Source organism: Tamandua tetradactyla, chromosome 3 (genome assembly GCF_023851605.1).
Source record: "Tamandua tetradactyla isolate mTamTet1 chromosome 3, mTamTet1.pri, whole genome shotgun sequence".
NCBI classification, from domain to species: domain Eukaryota; kingdom Metazoa; phylum Chordata; class Mammalia; order Pilosa; family Myrmecophagidae; genus Tamandua; species Tamandua tetradactyla.
Genome location: NC_135329.1, coordinates 38,656,672 through 38,684,603, shown reverse-complemented (window position 1 = coordinate 38,684,603; position 27,932 = coordinate 38,656,672). Strand labels below are relative to the sequence as shown.

The window sequence follows — 27,932 nt, the reverse complement described above, 5'->3', positions numbered from 1 at the left end:
TTATAAAACATCCTTCTATACCCTTTTATGAGATTCAGCAATTTTTTATATATTGCCTCAGTTTCTTCATCTATCCCTCTGTTTAAATATGTATTTTTCCTAAAATTTTTGAAAGTAAGTTGCAGACATGCTGCCCCTTTACTCTTAAATACTTCAGAGTGTTTCCAAAGAAGAAAGGCATTCTCTTCTATAATCATAAAATTTTTAAACAACCAGGAAATTTAACTTTAATACAGCACTATTATTTAATGTACATCCATATTCTGTTTAAGATTTTGAACTTAAATTTTGATAGTTGCTTTAAAGTCCTTTTATGTTATTTTCAATATCTGGGTAATCTCAGGTTCATATTTTATTGTGTTCTTCTCCTTTTAACATAGCACATCATCTTGAATTTTACATATTGAGCATTTCTTTATTGTCTTTGAACACTGTGGATGGCAGGTTGTATGAAGTACTAGCATGCCCCCTTATTTCAGGGAGTGGTACGTGCGTCTAATACATGGGCTTCCTGTGGCTTCAACCAAATGCCATAGGTACTTGGTTAGTACTCTTCACTCTGACTGGGCTGGACCCCCAGCACTGCATGACCTTTTGTATCACTGGTTAGCTCTCAACTCACAGCAGGTGATACAGACCAACTCTTGGCCAAATCACCCAGTGAATGCCCACAAAGGTTTCCAGGGCCCTCCCATTCTGTTCAGCGCTCTCTCTTCAGATACCTTATTCTGCAAATTCCACTGCAGCCTCTAGAATACCAGGTCAAAATGATTCCATCTTCCTGCTTCACCTCCTATATTGTCCTTCTCCTAAGGATCACAGCCATGGGCTGCCTGTTGTTTAAAAACTGAAGGTAACTGCTTCCTATATTTTGTTCAGTCATATAGTTGTCCTCAGTAAGAGGGTTAGTCTAGTAGTATGAATCTGTCATGGATACAAGTGGAAGTCTTCATATTTATTTTTGAAAATAATATAATAAGGCACAACATTTCACAGATATGGTATGAGTAGAAAATGTTAGATAGAGTGTGAATGCAGATTATTAATAGAGTCGTGAACAACTTCCAGATACTATATAATAGAATATAAAACACTGATTTTGGTGAGAAAGAGTTACTATCAGGCAAAATGTCTATAAGGTAAGAGGGAAACGAAAATAAGTATGAGTTAAAAGAAAAAAACCTACTAATTTATATTCATATGCTTCATTCAATTGAAAATAATATCATTTTGCAATTCACAGCTGTCAGGTGACATTTACTACTACTATTCAGTCATATTTGCCCTAATTCTATTTCTTTTAGCGGTCATAAAACTTTGGCACAATAGCATATAGATTATCATCAGGAAAATATTATAAATATCATTTTAGTTTAGGAACTTTCAAAGGGTAAGGACCAGGGTTGTATGATATTTTTGAACAGTTAAGATAACTCTATGTACCGGCCATGACTTTTGGTGGTCCTTTTATATATATGAAAAAGAAGTTTAATTGTACAAATATTCTAAATATCTAGGATTTTTACGGCATGCACTGGCAATTTTAGCATGGAGTTCATGGTTTTACCTTTAATGCTTGATTTATTTTTTAAAAGGGATTCTCCTACCTTCACACACAGGTTGCAGTCCTGACCACGATCCATTAAGTAAGCACATTCGCTCAGGAGAGCCCCTCAACTGATAGCCCATTTCACAGGAAAAACGGAGAAGGCTTTTGATCTTAAATTCATCCCCAAGCCTAGATCCATGTGCTGGGGTCCCTGGGTCACCACAAAATCCAGGATTATTTCCTATTGAACATAAACACATAACATTTTGTCAGGTATATTTAAAATTGAGTTTGTTATGGTTAAAAATAAGGACAAGTTGCTTAAACACATATTTAACATGAGATTAGGTTAGGTGGTCTTCTGGCTTTCTGGAAGAAAGATTTTCTTTGTTTCAGCACAAAAATGGAAGAACATAAGAATTCTTCCTGTGTAAAGTCAAAATAGCCTATTAAAATGCAATTATGAAAATAAAGTATATTCTCTTAGCAGAAGTAAAGCACTAGGAATGGCGAATATAGGACACGATAACTGCACGAGTGATGTGAACAGTAAATGGGAGATGGGGTTAGGGTGTTTGGCACATGTAGGAAAACATTAAATGAGAGGTTTGGCTTTTCTCCATGAAGTCCAGAGATGTTGATTCATCGAATATTCTTTATTCAAAAAAAAACAGTTTTTGGAAGAATTAAGATTAATATATTTTTCAAAGATGATAAATGCAATTCTTTCTTTATTGAGACAGAAATAACGCGGCAGAACTGGGAGAAAGCACAGTAAAGGAATAGAGAGCATATAGAGACAAACCAAAGTCAAGGTAAGCAAGCTTTGGGGTAAGCGCATGAAGGGAAGTGCCCAAAGTTTCCTAATGGAGAAAACGTAAAGTCATAGGTGTTGGACGTTGATGAAGAAGAAGGAGGAGGAGGAGGAGGAGGAGGAGAAGGAGGAGGAGAAGGAGGAAGAATAAGAAGAGGATTTATAATATTGACATAGATTGGCTGGAAATGGAGTAATAACAATTTCAAATAAATGTATAACTATAGAATATGTTGAATAGCTGTGTAGTTCCTCTACCTGTGCAGTGGGGTAACGTTCCACTCCAGTGACAATCTTCTTGGCAAACTCTGGTACTGTTGCCAATAAGACTCCGGCTGCCTTGGCATGAGTAATGAACTACGGCCCCATAGGTAAACAGCTCTCCAGTGAGGACAGTGTTGGCAGGAACTCCTGGATGCCCGCACGATATAACTTAAGGAAAAAATATATAAAAATGAGAACCTCATTCCTATTAAACTGCCTTGCATTGATAAGTCTCAACATGGATACACATACAGAGTCATTCGCTAATTAAAAATACCTAAATATGCTAGTACATGCCCATGGTTCTGTTTGGAAGAGAAATACCAATTTCTAGACAGTTGCCAACCACTGCCAATACTTGCATATTGCTAAAAACAAGGAAAATATCTGTCAATGAAGTTTTTTTTTTTTTGGATCTTATATTAAGGTAGCTGTACTTAAGGTAGAAATTTACTTTTAGGCTTTCAAAGGGAGGGCCATACCATCTAAAATTTTTCTCTATCTATACCTAATTATATCCCAAATGAGCAGTTTTATAGAAAATTTGAGAAAGTAATTTATGGATCCATGAAAACTATTTCAAACTCAAAGAGTTAGAATTGAGGATCTATGTTATCAGGGGATAGGGTGGAGTAGAGAATAGGGATTTAAGACTTAATTCTACAGATCTTCTGTTTTAGACTATGGAAATGCTTTAGGAATGGATGACGAGAGTGGTAGCACAATATCATGAGCATAATTGACCACACTGAATTATATATTTGAATATGGTTTAAAGAGGAAATGTTAGTTGTATATATGATTCTAGAATAATAAGTTTTTAAAAATCCACTGAACTGCCTAATATAAACAGCAAGTCCTAAGTTAAATCAAGGACTATAATTTAATAGGACAATTGTAAAGACCTGCTTTCATCAATTGTAAAAAAACTAAGCAAACACACAAAATTATTTCCATCATTTTTTTTAGTAAATATTACAATCTTAACTTTCCTTGGGTAAAAACACCTAACAAACCTGTGTATTCTTACAGTTCATATATCTAGGAAGACCATTTTAACAATTTTTCTTTGAATAGAAGGTAGTCTAAAATATTTAAGTAAAGTAAATAATCAATTGCTGATGAAATTGTGCTTCAAGTTATTTCATAGTATATCCAATTAATTTATGCAAATTATACCAAATTAGGCCCATACTCTGTTCAGAAATTATCCCTCAAAATGACAAACTCTGGAATCTAGATTGATATAAGAGAGTGAAGATGTATCTCTTCCTTTCCATAAAGTCCCAAATTAAAGTTTTGCAATGAATATATTTTTGTGATGCATGCAAACAGCCAACCTGACTGAGGCTACCAACTAATGACGCAAAGGTCCCTGTGTTGCATCCCCACAGTAACTGCATTTGGTCACTAGCAACCCAAAAATGTTATCAACCAGGGAGATAGATTTAAAAGGCTGAAAGGTATTACTCATCCCTTGAGACATATCAGCCCTCTGTGTTTTAATTGACCTTCTTCCTATTTTGTAGAACCAGATTGTAACTAGAAACAGTCCTAAAAGTGAAGCCAATTAGACTTGAATCAGTGAGATGGTTGGCAAATGGCCATTTCCAGGTGAAATAAAAGGGGAAAAAAATCAGTGAAACAATACAACAACAACAACAAAATAGAGATGAAGTTTAGCTGGCATAGAGAATGTAAAAACAAAATGCTCCCCTGAGATCTTTCTATTCCCACATCCATGGTCCTTTCAATTGTTAATGACAACAAGTGGTGGGAATCAGTCACCTAGGAAAATGAGAGTCAGTTAAAACCCAGTTCCTAGAGATTTGAAACACATTAGCATCATTATAAAACCAATGGAAAACTCACACAAGCGCAGGGAAGACTTAGGAGGAATGTTCTGGGGTGGAGGAAACTGATTTTTCAGAAAAATTGCTATGTGTGAAGGCATGGAAGACCAGAATTCAGGCCTAATTTGATGAAAAGAATAATATATTTACGGATGAATTTTTGGTCACATAGGGCTGAACATTTGTTTATGAAAGTCATCATTCTCTTTCTCCATGGAAATTAATTGTATTGCCATAGTTCAAATTTGAGACAATTTTCAATGTCAATCTGCAGGGGTTATAAGGGCAACTCACATGCAGAAAAAAATTTTCAGTATCAATCGATTCTGAAAATGTATTTAACAATGATTTCAAGATTTGAATTTCAAGATTTTTGGGTGGTGAGACAGTGGCTCAGTGGCAGAATTCTTGCCTGCCATGCTGGAGACCCAGATTCGTTTCCTGATGCCTGCTCATGTGAAAAAAAAAAAAAAGTAACAAAATTTCAATATTTTTGTTTGTAATTGTTGCTTTTTGCTGAATTCAATTCATAATGTAATTGTCATTTTCCAATTTCTTTATGCACCAAAATGAGTAATAAGAAGTTCTTGATTTTGATGGTTGCTATATGTGGCAAGCTTTAAAAAGCCAGAGTGTAACCCTTTTTTACTAAATTTTCAGACTGTATTTTATAAAGATGATTCTCATTGAGCCAAAGGACAATCCATTTGTTCAAGTCAAAGAGAGTGAGGCTATTTCTACTGGGCACAGATGGAAACTCCATCTGAGCTGGGCCTATCAGAGCTTTGTTGCCAATACTTCTGAACTTGGGACCAGACAGAGTGAAACTGAGAAATGTATGATGTCAAGGTCAGCAGTAGCCACATTTCCACTGTGTATAGGAAACCTATCTGCTAGGTTAAAACAGGTAGACAAGCTGTAATAAGTTGAGAAAAAAGCAGGACTAAGTCCAAGCGGTGCTCACACAAGATCACTTCTCTTCAGGGCTAGATATGAAAGCATTTCAGTGTGTATCTTCTTGTTCCCCTTTAAATTAATTTGAGTTGGAAATTTTGGTTTCTGACCAATTTGTCTAAAGATATCATAAGAAATAATACAATTTATGAGGGGAGGGGAAAAGAGAATTTTAAAAAAAATAACTTTTTAAATACATGACAAAGTATTTTTCTTGGGGGTGGCGGCACAAGGATGCAAAATAATCCACACTTACCCAAACACTTGGGTAAAGAGCGATCCCACAAGCCATTTGCCATACAAGTCAAGGCAGAAGAGCCCAACAGGTAAAATCCCTTTTTGCAGTGATACATGACACTGATTCCATATTCAAAACTCTCAGGGAAATTCTGTTGCCCATGACGAATGGCATTTTCCACAAAGCCTGGATCTGAACAGTTTACCACTAGAAAATAAGACATTTTATACATCACTTAAATACAGCTATAAATTACAAACAAAATGTTTCATAAAAAAAGCAAATTCCCCACCATTTCAGAAAGTTCAAAAATGTAAAACACTGACAGTCAAGTTTTATCATGAAGTTATATTCCCTTAATAAATTTTACTTATTGCTTTGGGCCATCATACTCCAAAAATATAAAGTTTATGAATATATTGACTACCGTAGCAATTTTAACAACACGAGGCTAATTTCCTTTAACTATTTTCTAATAACATGTTTCTTCAATGTACAGTTTTAAAATAATTTCCTTTGCTAAGATATTGTTTCCTGGATAAATTTTTATGTTATAAAAATGGAAAAACAGAACTGGGCGAAGTTTGCCTGGTTTACTTATTTTTACTCAACTGTAACACTCTAGGACAGAATGTGGCGTAATATTCAATTACTTTTCTCCTGAGTCCGACAAGCATTAATGCTTCAATATTTATCTAAAGCAATTTCTGTTACACATTTAATGCAAATAACAATGACGATTATGCCATCCAAACTTAATAGAAATGTAAGCCAAGCAAGCCTCTTTACAAATATCCCCACGGTGAGATCATCCACAGTGGCTTGTAGGACATGCTCTGGTTAATCTGAATGGCACTCTATTAGCCTGAATGCCTGCTGGCATTTGCGAGGGTATTAGCAATGTGATTCTTCCAGGTGTAGGGGAAAAGAAAGATCCCCTGATTATCTCATGCTTTGACCCACCACAGCAGTGAATGAATAGGTGGCTATAGGAGCTGTACTCTCTCCAGATATCTCTGGCTCAGAAAAGGTTGTGCAACTAATTCTCCATCAGTCACTGGAAGCCATGGGTCCTGAAGTTGGAAGACAAATCCCTTAACCCAATCAATGTCTATGATTTATTTTTTGTAATAAAAAGGAAGGTGCAGGGTTTGAATGGAAGATTTCAAAAGTCCTTTGTGGTGCTAAAGGATAATATTCTATGATTTTTAAAGTAACCCCAGGTTTACAGAAGAAAAGATCTAGTTCTTTGGGGTCCAAGAAAAAAAGTATGTTTACGGTGTTTGTGGCATGCTGGCAGGTATTTTATGACTCCGTTGTACACTGCAATCATAACAAAATTTAAACAAAACCTCTGAAACAGCAGGAATTATGCACTAAGAGAAAATCAAATCAAGATTAATTATTTAAATAAACTGGAAAATAACTGCATCGGCCCATTTTAGCACTAGGTGTTGCATGCCAAGGCCTGGAAATAGAACTAGTTCTCCCATGCTATACCCTAATAAGAAGCAAGGTGATTCCTTGATCCAAATGCTAAGGAAAATTTTTGTTCATGTCTGTGTTTTTTGTTCGAACATCCTAGGAGACAGTCCTAACAACAATATTAAACATTTTTCTGTTAGAGTAGAGAAAGTCACTTAGTTAACAGGTATGCAAAGCATTGAGACATCATTGGACACCTCTACCAGGATGTCCAATAGATACCAAATGGTCCTTAAGACTCAGCATATGCAAAGCTGACTTTCATTTGTTTGGTCTAGCTTTCCTTAATATGGACTAACTGGTGGTGAGAAAGGGAAATATACAATCCAATTGCCAATATGAGTTTGAAGGTCAGGAGAAAAGTTGGGCTGGTGAGTAAAAGAAAAAAGCAAAATAAAACAAACAAACAAAAAACACAGGGTTCATTGTTAGAGGAGCAGTTATTGTTTTAGTAACAATGAGTCTAACTGGATCCTTCTCCTTACAGGCTGAGAAATGGAATGCTCTCTGAATCAAGCCATGGCTGGAGGACATGGATGTAAAATATGTGGGTTGCATACCCAGTGACTCAAATTATGGACTAGAATTTTTGTTAAAAGCCCCTCATCAATGGTAAAAGATACATAGAAGAGACTAATGCCCTAATCACTGGCATTCTTCATCTTAGACTGCATTCAGATGATTTCAAAGGTGTATTAAATGCTAAGTCCCAAGAACCACCCACTCATTTACTTAGGTCACTACTATTAAAATATTGGGCAGCAAAAAGTACTTGACGTCAGTGAAGACTCCATGAGCTCCAATTAGGAAAACTGAATTGATACTTAAATTCTAAGTAGCATACAGATACTTTAATCTTAGGATGTATTTTAGTCCTACACAGAAATGCAGTCAGAAAGAACATCTATTTATATTCCTTCCTATTTATTTCTGAGGCTCCATTAGGACAGCCAGTTCCTATCTTCTGGGAAAAAATTATGGCAGGAATAATTTGATTTATTTGGACATGAGAAAGAAATATTTCATGTCATTCTTGTAAATGGGGTATGTTTTGCCATATGGAGAGCAGGTTACCTGCCAGACTAGTTAACGCCAGATCAATACAGACACAAAGCTTTACAGTCTGTGTTCTTTTTCCTATTTTGTTCATTTCTAGGGATCTAGGGAGGTGAGGCTTGCATGACTGACAGATTTAGCTGCCACTGCACAGAGTATAATGATGAGTCAAATAACTTAAACCATTTTGTGGCTATGAAATGACCAGCGAAGTTAATGGTGTGAATGAACACATGTCAGACCATGTCAAAAACTCCTAAAACTACCTTTCAAATTTGGTTTATGACTCTGTAAAGCACAGGGTGATGCATCAGAGAGAAACTGATAACAGGCTCAGTGTGTAGGCCAGCACTTTATGTTAATATTTTACTTCTATTAAAACCTAAAATCGAACTAAATTTTATCAACTATGAACTCCTTAAGGCTCCTGGCTATCTGTCTAGTATAACATATTTATCAAAATCCATAAATATTTCTTGTGAACATGAATTCCAAATGAATTCATTTTTCTAGAAGACTGCCTGCTAGAAAATCTAGTTCTCAATAATCGTTTATAAGTTATCCATTAACCTTCTTTTTACTCTACATACACTCCTTACTCTGAGAGAAGATAAGGATAGACAAGATTTATTTAAAGATAAGAAAGTTAACAGATATAGATAGGAATATACTATCTCCCATGCCTTACATTTAAAATAAATTACTCTCTTCAAAAGTTCGAGCTAGCTACAAGTTTTTATTTTTATCTAATTATTGCTGTATTCACTTTCAGTGTTTAGATAAACTAATTAATGAAACATTAAAAGACTATTTTTGTGGCACATTGGCATCATTCCTGGTTATTTAAGCTGCTTTATTTACTTTATTGTCAATTTCAGTGACTGATTAGTTCTCCTTTGTTATTTGTCAAACTATAGGATTTAGCAAAGCACACAAACTGACTGCTGTTCCATGGAAACCAACTTTGTTGCCTTGCCATTCACATTTTCTCATTAACCTGCCCTAATGTTTTCTGCTCTCCCTATTCCTCTATCATATACTGAAAGCAAATCTGCCTCACATCCTCATTTCCATTCAAAACCCAAATCAATATCCATGTTTTCATGAAAATCTCCCTAATTATAGGGGAAAACAACAGATTTCAATCCAAGGTTCCTTCTCCAGATGTTCAAATCTAGACATTTCACCACTCTCCTTTCATCTACATTGTTTGACTATCAGGTAAAGGGCAATAACAGTCTATAAAACAAGAGAGAGTTGAGCATATTAACTAATAGCATGGACGTTTGTGTTCTGGCTTGTGGTTCTTTGGGCAGTATGACTCTTATCACAGCTCTGCAAAGTCATTATTTATTTCATTCCAGCTTTCTCACAATGAATTTTTCCACTAGGACAATATGTCTTTCCTTATGTAATTTTTACTTCATTCATTCATTAAGTCTTATTAATTAATGATAAAGAAAAAGCAATAAGATTTTGCTTTAAGGGCCTCTGAGATAATTATAGAAGAAGCATCAAATTTTACCTTGTATATCCAATATTTGGTAAGACATTGAACATGAAAAATAGAATCCAAAGGACTTCCTAATCTAAGGGGTCACCACTACCTACAATATAATGATTTTTGTGTTTTCTCTAAGTATAATGATGAATCTGTCTCATCTACCAGATTATTTCTGGAGAAAATATGCTTGGGCCAAATGCATTGCTGTTTTGAAAGGTAAACCATAGAGATGATATTCATTCTTTAATTTTAATATAATTATTTCTTTAAATGAACAAAAATAGGAATTGTCAAATTTAAACTTTAAAATCTGAATACAATGGGTGAATCTTTGTGTCAAATTTGAAAAAAAAAACAAGTAGTTTTTAGCAGAGGTGCATCAAAGTTAATATGAATTGGTAATTCATGTTTTCTGAGCAAACTGATTACTGTATTAGTCAGAGTTCTCTAGAGAAACAGAACCAACAGGAGTTATCTATAAATATGAGATTTATAAGGGTGTCTCACACAACAGCAGGAATGCAAGAGTCCAAAATGCATATGGCAGTCTGCGAGGCTAGCAACTCCGATGAAGGGTCTAGATGAACTTCACTAGAGAGGCCCTCTGGCTGAAGAAGCAGTGAAAGTTCTCTCTTCTCCCTTAGAAGTCTTCAACTGAATGGCTAAAATCCAACTGATTGGATTATCTTGTTTGTAGAACACACTGCCTTGGTTGGTCATAGATGTGATCAGTCACGGATGCTATCAACTGACTGATTTAATAAACCAATCTTCTGGTTTATCCCCAGCCATGAAATATCCTTGCAGTATATATTAGACCAGTGCTTCCCTGACCAGACCACTAGGCACCATCATCTGGCCAAGTTGACACCTAAACCCAACCATCACAATTACCAACAATTACAGAGGGAAAAAAAACTTGAAAAAAATACATGTATATTTTCAAATATCTATGAGTGATATTCTGAGGATAAGAAGCAACTAATTTTCCTTATTTTGGAAGAATATTGAGAGATCATCTTTTTCAGTCCCCAACTATGCCTAATCAAATTCACCTGAAAGGTAAGAAACACGTCCAAAACCACCATTCTTTTACTATTACAGACTCTTAAAAAGAATTGATGGGAGCAAAAAGCATGTGGTAGAAAGGGGGATGGGATGATGGAGGGAATGTTCAATTTGAATTAAAAAATACCCAGTTGAAATTAATAACTCAAAATTTTTCTTTATTTTTGTCAGACTGAAGACCAAGGAGGAAGGAACAGGCAGAAGGTCTCAGAGATTCTTAGAAGTTAATTTGATTAAGAAGTTTTATCCTAACAAGTTCAATATTCAGTGTAAAGCAACAGAGACTGAACAATTATGGTTATAGTAAAAGAGTCAATTGTTTATATTAACAATTCATTCTAAATATAATAAACTACCTGATTGTTTATATTACAATTGAGCTTAGATTTGTCAAAGTAATTGATTATGGTTGATTTTAGATTTGATCTGTCTTTTAAACGTAAACACATTTATAAATATTTTAACCTAGCCCCTTTCAGAATACCTTGAAATTATTTTATGCGATCGGGCTCCTTAAGTTTGAATTTTAAGTTAACTATTGTGGTGGCTGGGAGTTCTGAACCCCAGAAAAACAGGTTGTTAAATTTAACCCATTCCTGTGGGTGTGGACCCTTGTAAATAGAACATTTTGAAGAAGTTACTTCAGTTAAGATGTGCCCCAAATGAATAGGGCTGGGCCTTAATTTTATTAATGGAGCCCTTACAGGGAAAACTGTATATGGAGAGAAAACCTGAAGAAGAGCCAGAAGTTGGGAGTTGACAGGATGTGGAAAAGATGCAGCCTTGTGCACTGCCACGTGACAGAAAAACTAAGGACCAAGAGCTGCCAGCAGCCAGCCCAGAACAACATGATCTTCTGGGAGAAAGAACTGCCTTGATGATGACTTGATTTTGGACTTCTAGCCTCAAAACCATGAGCCAATAAAATATCGCTGTTGAAGCCAACCGACTGCATGCCATTTGCTTTTGCAGCCAGGAAATCAGAACATCTGTGAACTCTTCTGACCAGCTAGATTTGCACTTAAAATTTTGGCAGAGAGACTATTGTTTTAAGATGGTCTTTGACTTTAATCTATACAAAACCGATTGTGCCTAAATTACACAGAGAACTCATAGAGAATAGAAACCTTAGTTCTAGAGGTAGATTGGAAATATGCCATATTAAAAACTTTATCCAATTCTCAAAAAGGATCGTGTTCCTCCATCAGGCCTATATTACTAGCATCTTCCTAGTTCAGGAACACAGAAAATAGAATAGCACCTTTCATGCTTAATTGACGCATAAGACTGAAATGCAAAATTGCTATGCTATATTGTTTCCATTTTTATTACAATATGTTATATTCAACGTCACAGAATTGGCAAATACATACTGAATTCACAAACTGAATTGGCAAATATATAAATCTTATTCTTTAGAGTTTTTCTCCTGACAATGTTTTTCTTAAGAAATCTGCAATGCCATATAACTTGTAAGGTTTAAAGAGAAATGTTCTAATAAAAATTCTGAATTGAATGGCATACATTGTGAACACAGAATTGTTTCTGACTGTCCTTTATCCTAAGGGCTCAGTCAGAAGTCATAGCAAGGCAGTAAGAGATTACATTCGATCAATGATAGTTGTCAAAGGCAACATGGGAAATAAGTTCTGGTCCTCTTGATTTAGTCTGCTCAAAAAAGCAAAAAATGCTAAGGATGGCTCTGACGACGACTGAACTTCACTTTGTGTGGTCTCTGTGCTTTAAGATAGAAAACAGAAAAGGAAAAAAAAGCTGTTTCCATATTTGCGTGAATTTTTTTAATTTATTTTTTTGTTTAAAACATGTCTTTAAATTTTGTTTTGGTGTATACTCCTGTTTCTTTCTTGTTTTCTTTTACTGCTCATTAAAACCTGACACAAACAAGAAAATTCTTCAGAGAAAATTCTTCAGAGAAAAGCCAACTCAAAGTATTTGAGGGGGTTGAGGGGAGCCTGGGATAAGAATTAGTTTACTAGCATTTAAAATGCACTCATAATTGATTACAGTTCTGAGCAACATTTTTTTTTTTTAATTCTCAATAGAATGAATTACAGAAAATTTGTAAGATAATTGAAGATAAAAATAACTATGCAATACTTAGCTTGCTGCACACAATAAACATTTTTAAATTTATATACTTATTGAGTAATGCAAGATAAAAGGAACAGGATTACTGATCACGGAGGGAAAAAAAGGCTATGTCAATTTATGACTATTTTTCAAATACATAAGACTACATATTTTCATCTTTTATCAGTAATTGATAAAGAAAGACAACAAAATAAATTTTAGCCATAGTTAGCACATTTATGTGTGATGAAAACATAACATTTTAATTGATTGTTTTGATTACAGAATACTAGATTTCCCCATGAAAAAATAAATTCCAGAGGGGAATGAGGAGAAATCCAAGATTACCTAACATGTGCCAGGCACTTTGTCAAGCATTTCATACACATTAGCTTACTTAGAACTCACCAACACTTATGAGAGAAGTACTATTTCCTTGACTATTTATATAAGAAAACTAATGTTCTTCCAGTGAAGTTAATCATTTGACTATAAGATCCTGTGGCTAGTATGTGGTAAAGTGGACCTCCTATTCCAATCTGTCCGATTCCAAAACACACGTTTTCTGTACTCAACAAATTCCCTCTAAATCTTGTGCAGATATCAATGCTTATCCCCAATTGATTTCTTACCAAACAGACTATCTTTGAAGGAAAATTATATGGAGAAATAAAAAAGGAAATGACACATAATAATTTATACAGTGATATTAAAACTTTCACTTTACAATATCTTTCCAGTACTTTTTTCCCTTAACTGCTCTGAACTAAACTACAAGGCAAAGTTAGAAATAAAGTTAGAAATAACTAATTCTTAATAATCTCTCATCACTGTACGATTTCCAAGCTTTGAATATATTTTTCTATCACATTTTGCTGGCAAAACAATAAACAGTCTATACTTAGGGACTTGCTTGGCAGCTGCAGGTATATAACTCACCTCCATGAAGGAAGTACTGGATTTCAACTAAAGAGATGTTAATTTTATAGAATAATTTTTCACATGCTAAACTCTTCCTGAGATGTGGTTGTATGAAATTACAGGTTAGAAAAGATTAAGTGCTTGATAATAGTCACGTAAACAATATACTCACTACTATTTGGAAGATATTTAATAAATCGTTCTACTCTAGTCATCATTTGTAAATTCCTCTATAATGAACCTACCATGCATTATGATAAATGAAAATGTGGTCTCTAATTAAAACAAAACCAGACGTGTGCACGTCCCTGCAATACATGGCAATATATATAGTGTTATAACATAGCAATTTTACATTTTGCTATTGTAACGATTCAGAGAATATCAGCACGGCCCTTGCATAAGGATGATATGCAAATCCATAACGTGCTCCATATTTAAAACAAACAACCACCACAAACACCAAAAAAAAAAAAAAAAAAAAAACAAGAGGCAAATACTATCATTAGGCCTTTTCCTAATCATAGTAGTGATACTTTTGTTGATCACTCCCCTTCGGCACCATACAACACATACCTCAAACAGACTATTTAATAGCAACTTCAGGAAGTTTCCAGGTCCAGTATTCTGTGAAGCCGGCTTCCTGCTATTAAGCAAGTCTATTTCCATTTACTCGCTATGTCTCCAGCATTCAACAGCAAATGCAATGGCTATTGCTTATCATAAGACCCCCTAAAGAGTCATATTAAATAAAACTCCAAAGAGGTAATTGGCTCTTACATGAGCTTACATTAGTATTAAAAAAAAAAAAAACGTGTAATATGTGATTATACATAACTTTTCTTAAAGGCATAAATGTGTTTGCATACATATTGGTTCTTCAGTGAATTTTGTTTGTTGGTCTTTTAAATTCCTTTCCAATCTTAGCAGAACATTCATTAACACTGCATTTCTAAAATTTTCTTCTTGTTCATGCATGTATTGACATATGGAAAGTTATTTCATAATTCTGAATGTAGCCACCCTACCCTACCAAAACTCCATATAAGAAAGGAAAAAAAAAAAGCAACCCTCCTGTTTGCAGGTAATACCAAAGTTGTTAGATGAAGGAAAGAAACAATTGAATGACTTACCCTAAAACTTTGTCAGGCTGGTATACCTCATTTTTTCTCATTGAGATGACTGAACTTCATCTGTATTGGACACATATTTTGGAATTTAGGAGATGAAGATTCAGAGAAAGCTCCTATGTAGAAACATAGGCTTGCAGGACAATTTGTATAATCTGATTATTAAATAATTGTGACGATGCTCATTTTCATTCATTTTTACAAAATCTACAACCAAAAATTTATTTCTTCCAAAAAGATATTATGACTAAAACTAAGAATACCATCTTTTATTTCCTTTTGTTGTTTGCAAAGGGAACGTTTTAGGTTAGTAAAAAAGAATTATCACTCGTTTCCTGGATCTGAACTCTCTGATTTCTCACAAACTTTGCAGACTTAAATAGAAATTTTTTCCTTTTAAGGGTTGACTCTGTAAGGAAAGAGGCAAATTCAGAATAGAGATAGACATTTTGAGCCACTTTGTAGAAATCTAAGCCTAATTTAGTCTCACTTTGGCACAGATTTACTTGGAGTTCAGTTCAGGAATTCTTCACAGAGTTGCTCTTATATGCCAAAAGACTGCAAGAGATGACAACTCTATTACTTTACCAGAGTAGATCCTCAGAAATAGTATTGGGAATTGAAGGAAAGAATGCACACACAACTGCACACGTACATGAGATACAACATCCCATAACCTCTGTGAAATTGTTGTAGGAATCACATAAGAGAAGAATCAGGTTATATTGCAATAACCCTCTGAAATTTTAATAGTGCAGCTATTTTCGCTAACTTCAAGTTTTGGAGATTTCTGTCATTTTTCAAAAAGCTTCTCAATTTTATCATTTTTGTGAGCCTGCCATTTTAAATCGTGCTTTTTCTATTTTAATAAAATAATATGCATTTACATGCATAATTTACATATTGTGTATTAGATTGCATCCCTTAGCCCATAAATAAAACAAACAAAACAGTATAAAATAACATACAATACAGGCACCTTGGAGATGATTTAGTGATTTTTAATCTGACTGACACTTTAATGGCAACATTTTTAGTACCTATTCCTTTCATCAGATATATTTGAATTAACAACCATTAAAATTAAGTACTTTCCTATTTTCCTAGAAAGGCAGAGAAAGTAAGAAGAGATGAAAATATATCAATGCATTTTAATACCATGCAAAACTTATGTTAAAGAGCTAGCACAGTATCTAAAGCAGTGAAAATGATTAATAAATTATATGTATTTAATTTCTTCTCTTTTTACTTGTAGTAAGTTAGAGGAACATGGGCTATAAATACAAGAAAGCTTTTGAGGATGAAAATTCCACTATTTTGACTTCATTTCATATTCAGCAAGAATATACTACAAGTTAAATTTACTAGTGTTTTCGCAGCAGCGGATGAAATTCTCCCAGCTTAACTAGCTAACTCCTCCTTTGTCCCCTGGATTGTTATCTATGTAAGGATATAAATTATTTTATCCTATCCCTGTATCTATGGTATCTAGTATACCCTCTGGAATGCAGTAGGTGCTTAATAAACACTAAATTAAAATTGAATAGAAGTGCTTGGTGGAACAGATAAAGTTCTTTCTTGTTCACCAGAGGTATCCAAGGAATAATTATCTCCTTCTGTAGATAAATTGGGCCTGAAATTTGTGGGCATTCTTTTTGTTTTTTGGCATGGGCAGGCTCTGGGAATTGAAACCAGGTCTCTAGCATGGCAGGCGAGAATTCTGCCACTGAGTCACCATTTCACAGCCCTGTGGGCATTCATTTTTAACCATTCTTTCATTTGTGCTATTTTTATGTCCTACAGGGTGAATAAAACAGTTTGCTTGAAGCTTTTTTACCTTTTCCTAAATCCTTACAGCTGCATGAGCAAAAGTTGACACTAACAATTACTCTTTTCATCATCGTATACACCCTCTGTTTCTCAGACATGCACATGTCATTTTCTTCCTTTAAGAAATGAATGTACAGCTAAATGTGTGTTAGTGGCTAACTTAGTGACTATTTCAGTTGTGTTTAGCACAGTGCTTAGTAAATACTTAGTGTATGCCAAAGTGTCCTGGTTGAGATGTCATTTAGAAATTCTAGCTTTTCAAAAGATGCCACCCTGATCAGTTCACCCTTTTCTAATACTTTGGCCTTGCACATTAGACCCTTAACCAAACCGCAGGATAATAACATATGTTCTAAGAACAACTTGTTAATTTTCAAGCAGACCAGACTCCCCACATTGTGAAGAGAGCAACAGGAGCTTTTGAACAAAAAACATTTACATCTCCCTGACATACTTCATTCCGCTCATCAGTCTCATAATTGGGAGCATGCTCTTTTGGAGAATGAGGACAAAGAAGCTTAGGTGTCCTCAATCTTAATTGCATGATTTTTTCTGGTGTGGAAAAGGCACAAAAGGAACTATAATGTCAATTTATTTGTTCAATAAGTATTGACCTCTGATGTACTGTCCAGGGCTATGCAAGTTATTGCATAAACGAGATTTTTTGTTGTTGTTGTTTTTTATAAATCGGATGTTTTTTAAACTCTCCATGTATTAATCATATCCATTGATCAGAGGCCTTACCTTAGGAGTTGTAGAAGTACATACAGTTGATATCCGTCTCAAAATTTTATGCTGACAATGTATCTTCTGTTGTAGTTTGTTTTCCATGTGCTATGTTAATATCAGTGATTGGACTGCTGCATTCAATAAACTAATTGACATCAACCTTGCTTACTCCTTCTAACAACAAATCTCATATTTCATAGTCCATTTAAAGGGAAATGATTTTCCTAATTTCTTAATCTTCAGTGGGTTACTTATTTCTAAAGTCCAGCATTAAGGATATTTGCTTACTTTCACTACATAGAGGCACACAGGATTTTGCCACTTAAAACTAAAAAAACTGGATTAATTCTTAATACATACGGTACCCTGATGAATTTAAAATTATTAGCTTCTATAAATTATTTAAAACTTCTCTAACATGGCAGAATTAAAACATACTAAATGTACTTCTTTGAATAAAAGTGCATGTGACAACAATAAAATACAATAAAAAAATAAAATTAAAAAGCAAAACCAAAAACAAAAGAAATGCATGAGATGGGGCTTTTCCTTGAAATGCAATCAGTGAGTGAAATTTAAATAACAAAATATAGGAAAGTTTATAGCACACAAAAAAGAAACCAGAATCATTCCCTGAACACAGATATGGCCTCATCTAGAACTTTTACACAATCTCACAGAATATGACAGCATTTCTTTTTCAAAAATCTTGAAATTTAAGACTTTTACAGCACCCATGGTTCAAAATTTCCATTTCCCAATGCCTAACAGTTTTGTGAAAGGTATAAATTGTAAGCAGATGAACAAATACATCCCCTTTAAAAAGAGCAAAGATACAAACAAGCATAAGCCATTAGAGTATTAAAATGTGATGAAAAAAGAGGGTATTGAAGAAAAGTAAACATGTGTTTATATAAATAAGTAGCATTTGATCCTATGCTTCATTTCCCATCTGAGGATTTCAGTGCTCATAAAAATACACAGAGGGAAAATGGCACTCTTTTTAATATGTTCCACATATTAAAAAGAAGCAATGAACACAAGCGCCAAGGGAAGCTTCATTTAGGTAAAATGTTACACAAACAAAAACCTGAAGCTATTTCCTACTTTACTGTCAGATACAGAAGCTTGAAAAATATGCTTTTACACTTCATTCTCAAGGGAGCTTGTAAAATATACACATTAGAGTAACAATAGTTCTGTTTCATATATTCAATGAATATAATGAATTTTGATATTTCATAGAAGAAACAATCTTTTTGCCCATTGTGTGGTATATGTGCATATCAGCATTCTTTCAGTGTTTATCTTGCATTCATGTGCCTTTAAATTATTTCATTAAGAGAAGCACATACACACACTCTTTATGAATCTGCGTCGTTTAGTCCAAATATATCACTGATGAAACTGAAGTAAGAAACTTAATGGACTTTGTTGGGACTTTGTGGGACTTAAATACAGTGCTTCTGCATTCCAATCAGGGTTCTTCTAACCTTTAGAACTGCTTCTCTGTTTATATATTTACATGAACTTTTACAAATGTATCTTAAAACTAAGAACTTCTGAGAGAGGCCACTTCTAATCAGTGAAATCCTTTTAAAGTGGCAACACTTTTAGTGAAATAATAAATTGGTTTGTATTGTTTATCTGAGAGTTTCCTCTTGGACAGGGTAAAATCATATCCCTCAATTCTTTAATTACCAATAGTATGTCAAGTTCAATAGTCAGGAATGCTTTCTGATCATCATCCCCAGGCATGAGTTTTTATATTTCTATTTACAAAATATTTTCCTTTCAAGAATGACACACTTAGATAATAGCACTGAGGCAGACGGCAATGACAGGCTGAAGTCTAAGGGTGTCCCAAATGCCTATCAAATATTTTTTTAAGAAGTCAGCTTTCAATTCTTTTAAGAGAGGGATGTATCTTTTTATCACTAAAAGCAAGAAAGAAACTGAATTTTTAAAAATTTGAATGCAGCACTCAGTGGTCTCTTTGGATTGCATAGATCTAATTCTTTATTTTAAAATAAAAAAAGAAAGGTTTTTAAATGCCTTTTAAAGATGAGTGTGTGTGGAGTTTTAATGCCGTGGACTGAGTATGTTATGAAGAATTCAGCTCTATTTAGCCTGGTCTTTAAGCCTCAAACATTGGCATCAACAGAGCTACTTCATTTCATGGAAAAAGGCAGACAAAACTTACTAAGGTATTGTCACTTTTGCTCTAGAAAATAACATGTGTAAAACAAAATGAGATGGCATTACTTGATCTAATATATATTTATTAACCACAGATAGTCATTTGGAGTCATTCTGTAAGTATATATGCAGTGCCAAGACTAAGGTAGCGTCTCAGTCTTTCTGAATAAATATTCTGAATAAATATTCAGAAAGACCAAAGGATGAGACAGAGGGATGAGAATTCTTTTCAGAATGGCGTTTTCTTGCAATAGTTTAATTCTTCCCTGCACAAACAGAAATTTTCTGTTGCATTTGTTGCCCGTGTGGTAAAGCCAGAAGTGCTGAGTGGAAAATACATGCTTTCTGGCATAAATGTTCCTGAAAAATAATTATCATGTGAAAAATTCATAAGGTAAACTCATCAATAGTACATTTTTATATAGCAAGTGATTAAATCACATACAAACACAGAACAAGGCTTTCATAGGGTCAGCTGATTAAAATAAATGTCTAGTTTTAGAATATCCATTACAGTCTCCTTTTGGATTCAAGTTTTATTTTCACCTTTTCATCAATGTAGTGAAATATACAAGAGCAATTACTGACATTATTTCCTTTAAATTATTTTAAACTAATATCCCATTAATGACAATTTTAAGCATCTTGAATTATATTCAGAACAGAAAATTTATTTTCCCATTTAGAAAGGGTAGCCTTTCCAATAAACGGTGCTTGAGCAATTGAGCTTTGTGATAGTTAAGTTCATGTGTCAACTTGGCCAGGTTTTAGTGTCTAATAGTTTAATCAAGCACTGGCCTGATTGTTACTGTGAGGACATTTCCTGGACTTAAATGATCAGAAAATGGCTGATCACGTCTATGACTGATTATATCTAGAATCAACTGAGGAGATTGCCTTCAACAACCAGAGAAATCTCATCCAATCAGTTGAAGGCTTTAAAAGTAGACATGATTATTTCAGGAGTCAGAAGAGAGAATTTCCTTCTCTATTTTAGCCAGCCAGCTTGTCCTGGGGAATTCATCAAACTTTCACTGGTGTTCCCAGCTTGTGATCTGCCCTATGGAATTTGGAGTTGACCATCCTCAGAGTGGCATAAGATAATTCTTATAAAAATCTCACAATATTTACAGATATCACCTGTCAGTTGCTTCTCTAGAGAACCCTGACTAATATAAACATTCATTAGCAAAAAAAAAAAAAAAAAAGAACCACAACCTAAATTTCACACTGTGTGCAATAATCAACACTAAATGAATTATAAACTTAAAGGTAAAATGCAAAAATATAAAACTTTTAGGGAAAAACATGGGAACATGTTATCAAGATTTAATGTTAGGCAAAGAATAACTATATTTGATATCAAAAGTATGATCCATAAAAGGAAAAATTGGTCCTTTTAGAACTTTTGCTCTTTGAGAGACCCCTTTGAGAGGATGAAAAGACAAGAAAGAGATTAGGAGACAATATTTGCCATACACATACCTGAAAAAGTCTCGTATATAAAATGTAAAAAAAGAACTCTCAAACTAGAGTTAAAACAACAACCTAAAGCATAACTTAGGAAATGGACAAAAGACATAGACATTTCACCAAGGATACACAGATAGCAAATAAGCACATGAACTGTTCAGCATTTTAGCCATCACGAAAACGCAAATTAACACCACAATGAGTTATCACTACGCAGTCATCAAAATGACTAAAATGAAAAAACACAGTGACAGCAGCAAATGCTGGAGAGAGTTTGGAGAAAAGGAATCACTCATACATTGCTGGCGGGAGTGTGAAATGACATGGTCACTCTGAAGCACAGTTTGGCAGTTTCTTATAAAATAAAGCATTCAACTACCATATGACCCAGCAATTGTACTCTTGGGCTTTTTTTCCCCAGAGAAATGAAAAGTTATGGTCATATAAAAATCTATTCACAAATTCTCATAGCAGTGTCATTCATAACAGCGAGAAACAGGAAACAATCCAGATGTCCTTCAATGGGCAAATGGCTAAATGAACGGTGATCTTACTGTATTATTTCTAACAACTTCATATGAATCTACAAATACCTCAAAATAGAAAGTTTAAGTAAAAAACATACACACTTATTTAATAGAGGTGAGCCTTAAAAGGGGGGAGAAAAAGGACTGGTGGCATTTTATCCCGAGCAGAATAATCTATGAGGCACATTATACATTTTAATCATTCAATATCAAGTTTTACTTTGACTACTTAACATATTAAAATGCAATTTAAAAATGTTTAGAGCTCAAATATAAATAATGATAGGAGATAGCAAATTAAATCATCTCCATGTCGGAGCTACTAACTGAGGAGTCTCCAATGATGGATTTTCATTGGGAAAAATATGTTATTAAAAAAAATAAGAAATCTAGCAAATTATAATGTGTGTGATGTTCTCGATATACCAGGGTCAGATAATTTAGAAAACTTTTCATAATAACTGAAAAATTATTCACATCCTTTGGGAAGTAGCTTAGGGCAATAGGAAAAGTATGACTTTGAAATCAGACCTGGCCTTCAATGCAGCTCTACATTTAGTCCTGCTCTCTTCAAACAAATTTAAAGCTAGATCTGTCAAATTTCAAATCTATTTTATTTTATTAATCACTAATCTATACTGGTTAAACATTATTGTATAGCTGTATCTTGCAAACTTAAACAGTCCAAGAGGTTAAATTATGATAGATTCTGAACATATCAGAATAGTTGTATTCCTTTTATTTATAGCTATAATGGTAACACATGAGTGGAAGAGGTTAATTCCAACCTAACTCTGCATTTCAGATTTTTTAAATTTTTTTTAATTATTGGAGTAACTGAGAAAAAAATGATAATGAGAGGAGGAAAAATTTTGTAGTTAAGGTGAAAAAGGGAATAATTTTCCTTTCCTTTTTCAAGTTTTCCCAACTATGCTTGGATAAATTGAAATTATTCCAGGGTAGAAAAACTAACATTCACGGGTCTAGGGCTGACCCCTATTCCCCAGTTCTTAAGGGAGGAGATTCCAATGGTTTAATTGGGCCATGCTTACAATTTACAACTGCTTTAAGACAGGAACTCAGGCTCTACCCTCTTATCTTGGACTCTTCTTTCTGTTCTGTGGTATGGTTGGGTAACTGAACTAGGTTTCATTTGTACCTTGGCCTAGTTCCATACCATCTGGTCCTAACATTTATATTACAGAGGAGGTAGAATGAGAAGACTTTATTTAATCTTTGAATAAGCCAAGCACTCCAATTTAGACTTGTGCCAGAAATCTGCAGTTTGATAGCCAACTTTTATATAGCTATTAATAAAATTTTGCTTTAATTCCCATTCTGATATTGCCCCATATTCTGATACCTCTCTTGGGAATCCCTGGGGGATGGAAGTGGTAGGTGGGTTGATGATCAGAACAAGGGAAATTCATCAGTATCTGGTTTAATACAGTATTACTACTGTAAAAATTACTTCAGCGTCACCCTATGGTATGAGTGATCTTCAATAAGAGAGATGTTTGAATGGAAAGTAAATGAAACAAAACATTAAATATTGTGAGAAATATAAAAGCTACAAAACAGTATTTTCTAGGATAATTCAGGTTTTAATCCAGATCTGTATGACAATTTCTAAAGAAATAAATCAAAATATAATTAAATTTTAAAAGCAATAAAATATCCTTCAATAAATTCATTAGATTAGAAACTTAAGGGCCAAAAGAATGCTAAATATATATAGCAGAAAAAGATTGAAAGAATGAGTAAAAAAAGAAATGGAAGATGACTTGTCTTTACAGTAGATAATTCTATATTTTTGTGTTTGAATATCTGGCCAATATACCAAACAAATGCCTTGAGAACTTTGTGTATTACTCTTAAAAAATTTTTCATAGCACAAGGAAGCAAGCTGGAAGGAACCCTGTTGTTGCATAATAAGATTTTGCCTGGCCTCTGTACCAGTTCCTGGAAGAGCCTCTTTAAATCTTTGGAATTTCATGTTCTGATGGTCTGTTATTCATGTTAGATTCCTACCCTGCCCTTGCTCCCATTAACAGACATGATGGTTAATGTTCACAAGATGGATGAGGGTGGGACTGACCACTCTTGTAGTCCTACGGTGGGGACTAGCCTTGCTAGGAAGACCAACCATGTGATTAGAGGGTTGGGGCCTTGAATCAAGTCTATCAACCCAACTTCTGGTGAATGGAGGTGGCTGGAGATTGAGCTCAAGCCTACAGACCTTGATTCATTCAATCCTGCCTACCTATCAAAGCCCCATAAAAACTCTGGACACCAATGCTCTGGTGAGATTTCCTGATTGGTAATACACATTGATGTGCAGGAAGAGTGACATTCCCTGACTCCACTGGAAGAGCACTTACAAGCTTCATGTTTGGGGACCCTTACAGACATGGTCCTATGTATCTGGTCTTAATCTGAATCCTTTTGCTTTCATGAACTACATTCATAAGTATAGTGCTTTCTTGAGTTCTGAGTTGTCCTAGCAAATTATTGAACCTGAGAAGTTGGCAAGAACTCCTAAATTTGTAGCCAGTTGGTCAGAATTAGGGTTAGCCCTGGGAATCCTGAACATGTGGCTGGTGTCTCCAGTGAATTCAGTCCTGCGGAAGGAGGATGACGTCTTCACCTGCAGAATCTGCCCTAATTCCAGGTAGCCAGAATTTCATCGCGTCTGTAAACTAAGGTGAAGCAGTGCCCTTTAACTATGACGACTAGCCTCCCATGCAATCACGTTTGTGTTTTATCAAGCTTACCACACCTTCAAAGTAAGGAGCTCATTTCCTGGGAGAGTTTCCTACCTCTACATGTAGGCAAAGAGCTACTCCATTGGCCATTGCTCCGGCACTGGGCTCGAGATGCCCCCTGTAGCAAATAGCCAGTGTTGCAGGTGAAGTTCACGACATCGTTCAGGTTGAACTCACTGCCATTGGTGAGTCCATGGGCGGGGTTTCCAGGGTGACCACAGGTGATGGCTGGAGAGGAATGTAAGTCAATATTGTTGTCAGATAACAAATGCCTTCACTTTCACTTGTAATTATTCATTTATAATTGCATGTGTTACATATGCATATGTTAAATGTATAGAGTAAGCAGTTTGGGATTAATCAGACAATTTACAGGTTTCATTTATTTTGGGAAAGGAAAATTGGAAAGGGGAACTATGATGCTGAACACACAGGCATTTATTACAATTGTAGAAAATGACTAACACCTGGCAAATGTACTGCCCATCACAATAATTATTACTTCTTGCTCAAATCATGACAGAATTCCAAATAATTTTAAAAGTTAAGCAGTGAAAAGATACACTAAATTTATTTTATTAATCTTGAGTTGTGAGGATTGCTCCCATAGTACACACCAACTGATTTTGTGACAGTCTTGTTTTGATATCATTATAGGGGGTTGGTTAATTATACATGTATAAATTATTCCATTATCGATAGTAAGCATAATGAAGGTAATACAAGTAAGTATGCGCGCTTAAATGTATTTTCATTCACAATCACTATTGTAGGATCATTTGGATGTAGTGGATTGTCATTATGTCATGCCCCAAATAATGGCAATACAGAACACAGATACATGCCTCATTGGCTCTTTCAAATGAAATATATTTAGTCATAAAACTGGCATTTCTCCCCTTATTTTTATCTTGTGAACAATTATTTTTCTGCTAAGTAAATCCTTTCACCTCTGACCTTTATACATTTACCATGGCACTATCAGAGTTATTACAGGTCACTTTCTCATAGTTGCATCAACATTTTGTTTCTTTAATTCCCAGGAAAATAATATTGGGAAAAATTGGTTTAAAATGAATTTTGCAATAGAGGGTAGAACTACTCTATACTAGTCAATGTTTCTCTTTGAAGTTAAAGAGTTAGAGGATAATAGTTATGTTTAATTTCATCTCTCCTTTGAAGGAACAAATGCTTACAAAACACTCTATATTCCTGATAAAACAAAATGACAAAGAAAAGTAAAACAACCCAGAGGAGGAGGTGTGTAAGGCTATTTTTAAGACTCTGTAAAAGCTATCCTGCATACCATGACGCAACATCTTTACCCTCATATATATAATTTGCTCTTATTTCCACCTAGTTTATACTTTGATAACATCAGGGAAAATGAATCCCAAGATATCACTCATCCAACAATCCTTTCGAAAGGAATTAATGAGCAAATTAAATATGGGCAGGAGTCTGGAGGAAGAGTTGCAAGGGAACATGATGGGAAGGGGATAAAAATTGAAAAGAGAGGGGTGGTGCAACGGTGGCTTGGTGGCACAGTTCTCCCTTGTCATGCTGAAGACCCGGGTTCGATTCTCGGTGCCTACCCATGCAAAAAAAAAAAAAAAAAAAAAAAAAAGAAAGAGAGAGAGGGCGAGAGGAGAAAGGAAACGGAAGGAGTGAGGATTAATGCCCACAGTCTTTTTAATTTGCCAAGTGAAATTGAGATTACTCGGTTCTGTTCTACTCAGAGAATTAAACGTACTTGTGCCGTGGCAATCTTCAAGGCAAAAGAAGTGTGATGAAGGGACTCAGCTGGTGAGTTAGTGCATAAATGGTATACTTACGGACACAAACAGGAGTTTGTCCAGACCACTTGTGGTCTTGTAGGCATATCCTAACCGAAGTGCCAACCAGCCGGAAACCAGGATTACACTGATAAACCACCGTGTCTCTGTAGCTGAAGCCGTCGCCACTGATATGACCATTGACTACTGGATCTGGAGAACCGCAGTGGCCAGCTAAAAAAAAAGTAAGTGAAATTAATAAGAATTTTGGGCAATTTGACTTTTACATGAGTAAAAAATTAATAATTTGTTTAACTTTATTATCAAGTCAATAGCACAATTAAATGCATAACTTATTGGAATTCATTAAAATGTATCTGTATTTATTTTAGATTGTTTCCTTTTTAATTTATTCATTTATTTTTCCGAATAATTGTGAGTAAAATAAGTAGTATTTGTAATAGGAAGCTGTTTACAGGTGTTTCCCTAAATATGGTTTCCCCATTTGTATCTTCCTTTAGTTATTTTAATTATTGAGATTCTGTTATTTTCCCTGTTGTCTTATACCCAAATAAATGTCAAATGAAAGGAAGAGACACTTCAAATGAATAATAACAGGGTAGGGTAACCTACTGAATATGGATAGTGAAAGAGAAGGATGACAAAGATTTCCAGCCTGAAAGACTGTTTGCAACAGATTGTTAATCTATTTGTAAAATTTCAAGGGGAAGGACAGAGTTCAGAAAATAAGTTCAAACTCAAACACACAAATTTGAGTTCTGTGTGGATCAATGTCTAGGTGAAAATGGCCTATAATCAGTTGGAAGTGTAAGTCTACAGTTCAGGAGAAAGAAGTACTAAAGATAGAGTAGATTTAGGAGTAACAAGATTATAGCTATTAGTTAAAATTGAAGGGTGGTTAAGCTTGCCAATGAAACAGTAAGCTAGTGAGGGGAAAGAACCTAAAAACAAAGTCAGGACAAAGATTAATATTTAGGTGAGGCAAAAGGTCTTGACGTGAAAAAAATCATAGGCCTGTACAACGCAGTGAATCCTAATGTAGGCTTTGAACTACAGTTAATGGTACAATTATAACAATATTCTTTCACTTATTGTAATAAAGTTACCACGACATTGCAAGGTGTTAATAAATGGGGGAGAGGGGATATGGGAACTTTGTATTTTCAGCGTGATTTTTCTGTAAACCTGCAACCTCTCTAATAAATAAAAAATTGAGAGCGTGTGAACGAGCAAGAGAACGAGAAAGAAAGACAAGGGTTACTAAGACAAAATTATATCTGGAAGGAGGATGGAGTTATCATACTATATTCCTGAAAAAATCATTCCACTTTTGTTCTACTTCCATGTTACCATGCAATCCTCAATTTTCTAAACATTCCTGGCTACCAGGAGGAAATGACCTATGCAAATAACTTATTTTGAATGTCCTGTCAGATATATTTTGCTTTATAAATTAATAAATTGGCATTTTGGATTATCTATCAAAAAACAGTACTAAAAAATTGATCCCAGGCTAGAAATAAGTCTGCAGCATACCTGACAAGGTTGGATGGAAAAAGACTGATGATTTAATGTGTTTTTTAAATGGATCTCTCCCTCTCTCTCTCTTTTTCTCTCTAATAGACATTATTTTTAGAACAGTTTTAGATTCATAGAAAAATTGAGAAGATAATACAGTTCCCTTAT

General features: G+C 34.6%; 1 protein-coding gene and 1 non-coding gene across 2 annotated transcripts in view; one reads left to right on the top strand and one right to left on the bottom strand.

The window, feature by feature from the left end:
• Positions 1-27,932, bottom strand: part of CSMD1 (CUB and Sushi multiple domains 1) — a 519,811-nt gene that overhangs the window by 42,953 nt on the left and 448,926 nt on the right. Inside the window, 5 exon segments of the mRNA XM_077151716.1 lie at positions 1,608-1,790; positions 2,622-2,795; positions 5,691-5,879; positions 24,505-24,678; positions 26,286-26,459. Of these exon segments, the coding sequence (XP_077007831.1) occupies positions 1,608-1,790; positions 2,622-2,795; positions 5,691-5,879; positions 24,505-24,678; positions 26,286-26,459 (894 nt within the window).
• On the top strand, positions 14,137-14,238 carry LOC143678535 (U6 spliceosomal RNA). Its single transcript, XR_013173329.1, has one exon. It is a non-coding gene; the product is annotated as a U6 spliceosomal RNA (small nuclear RNA).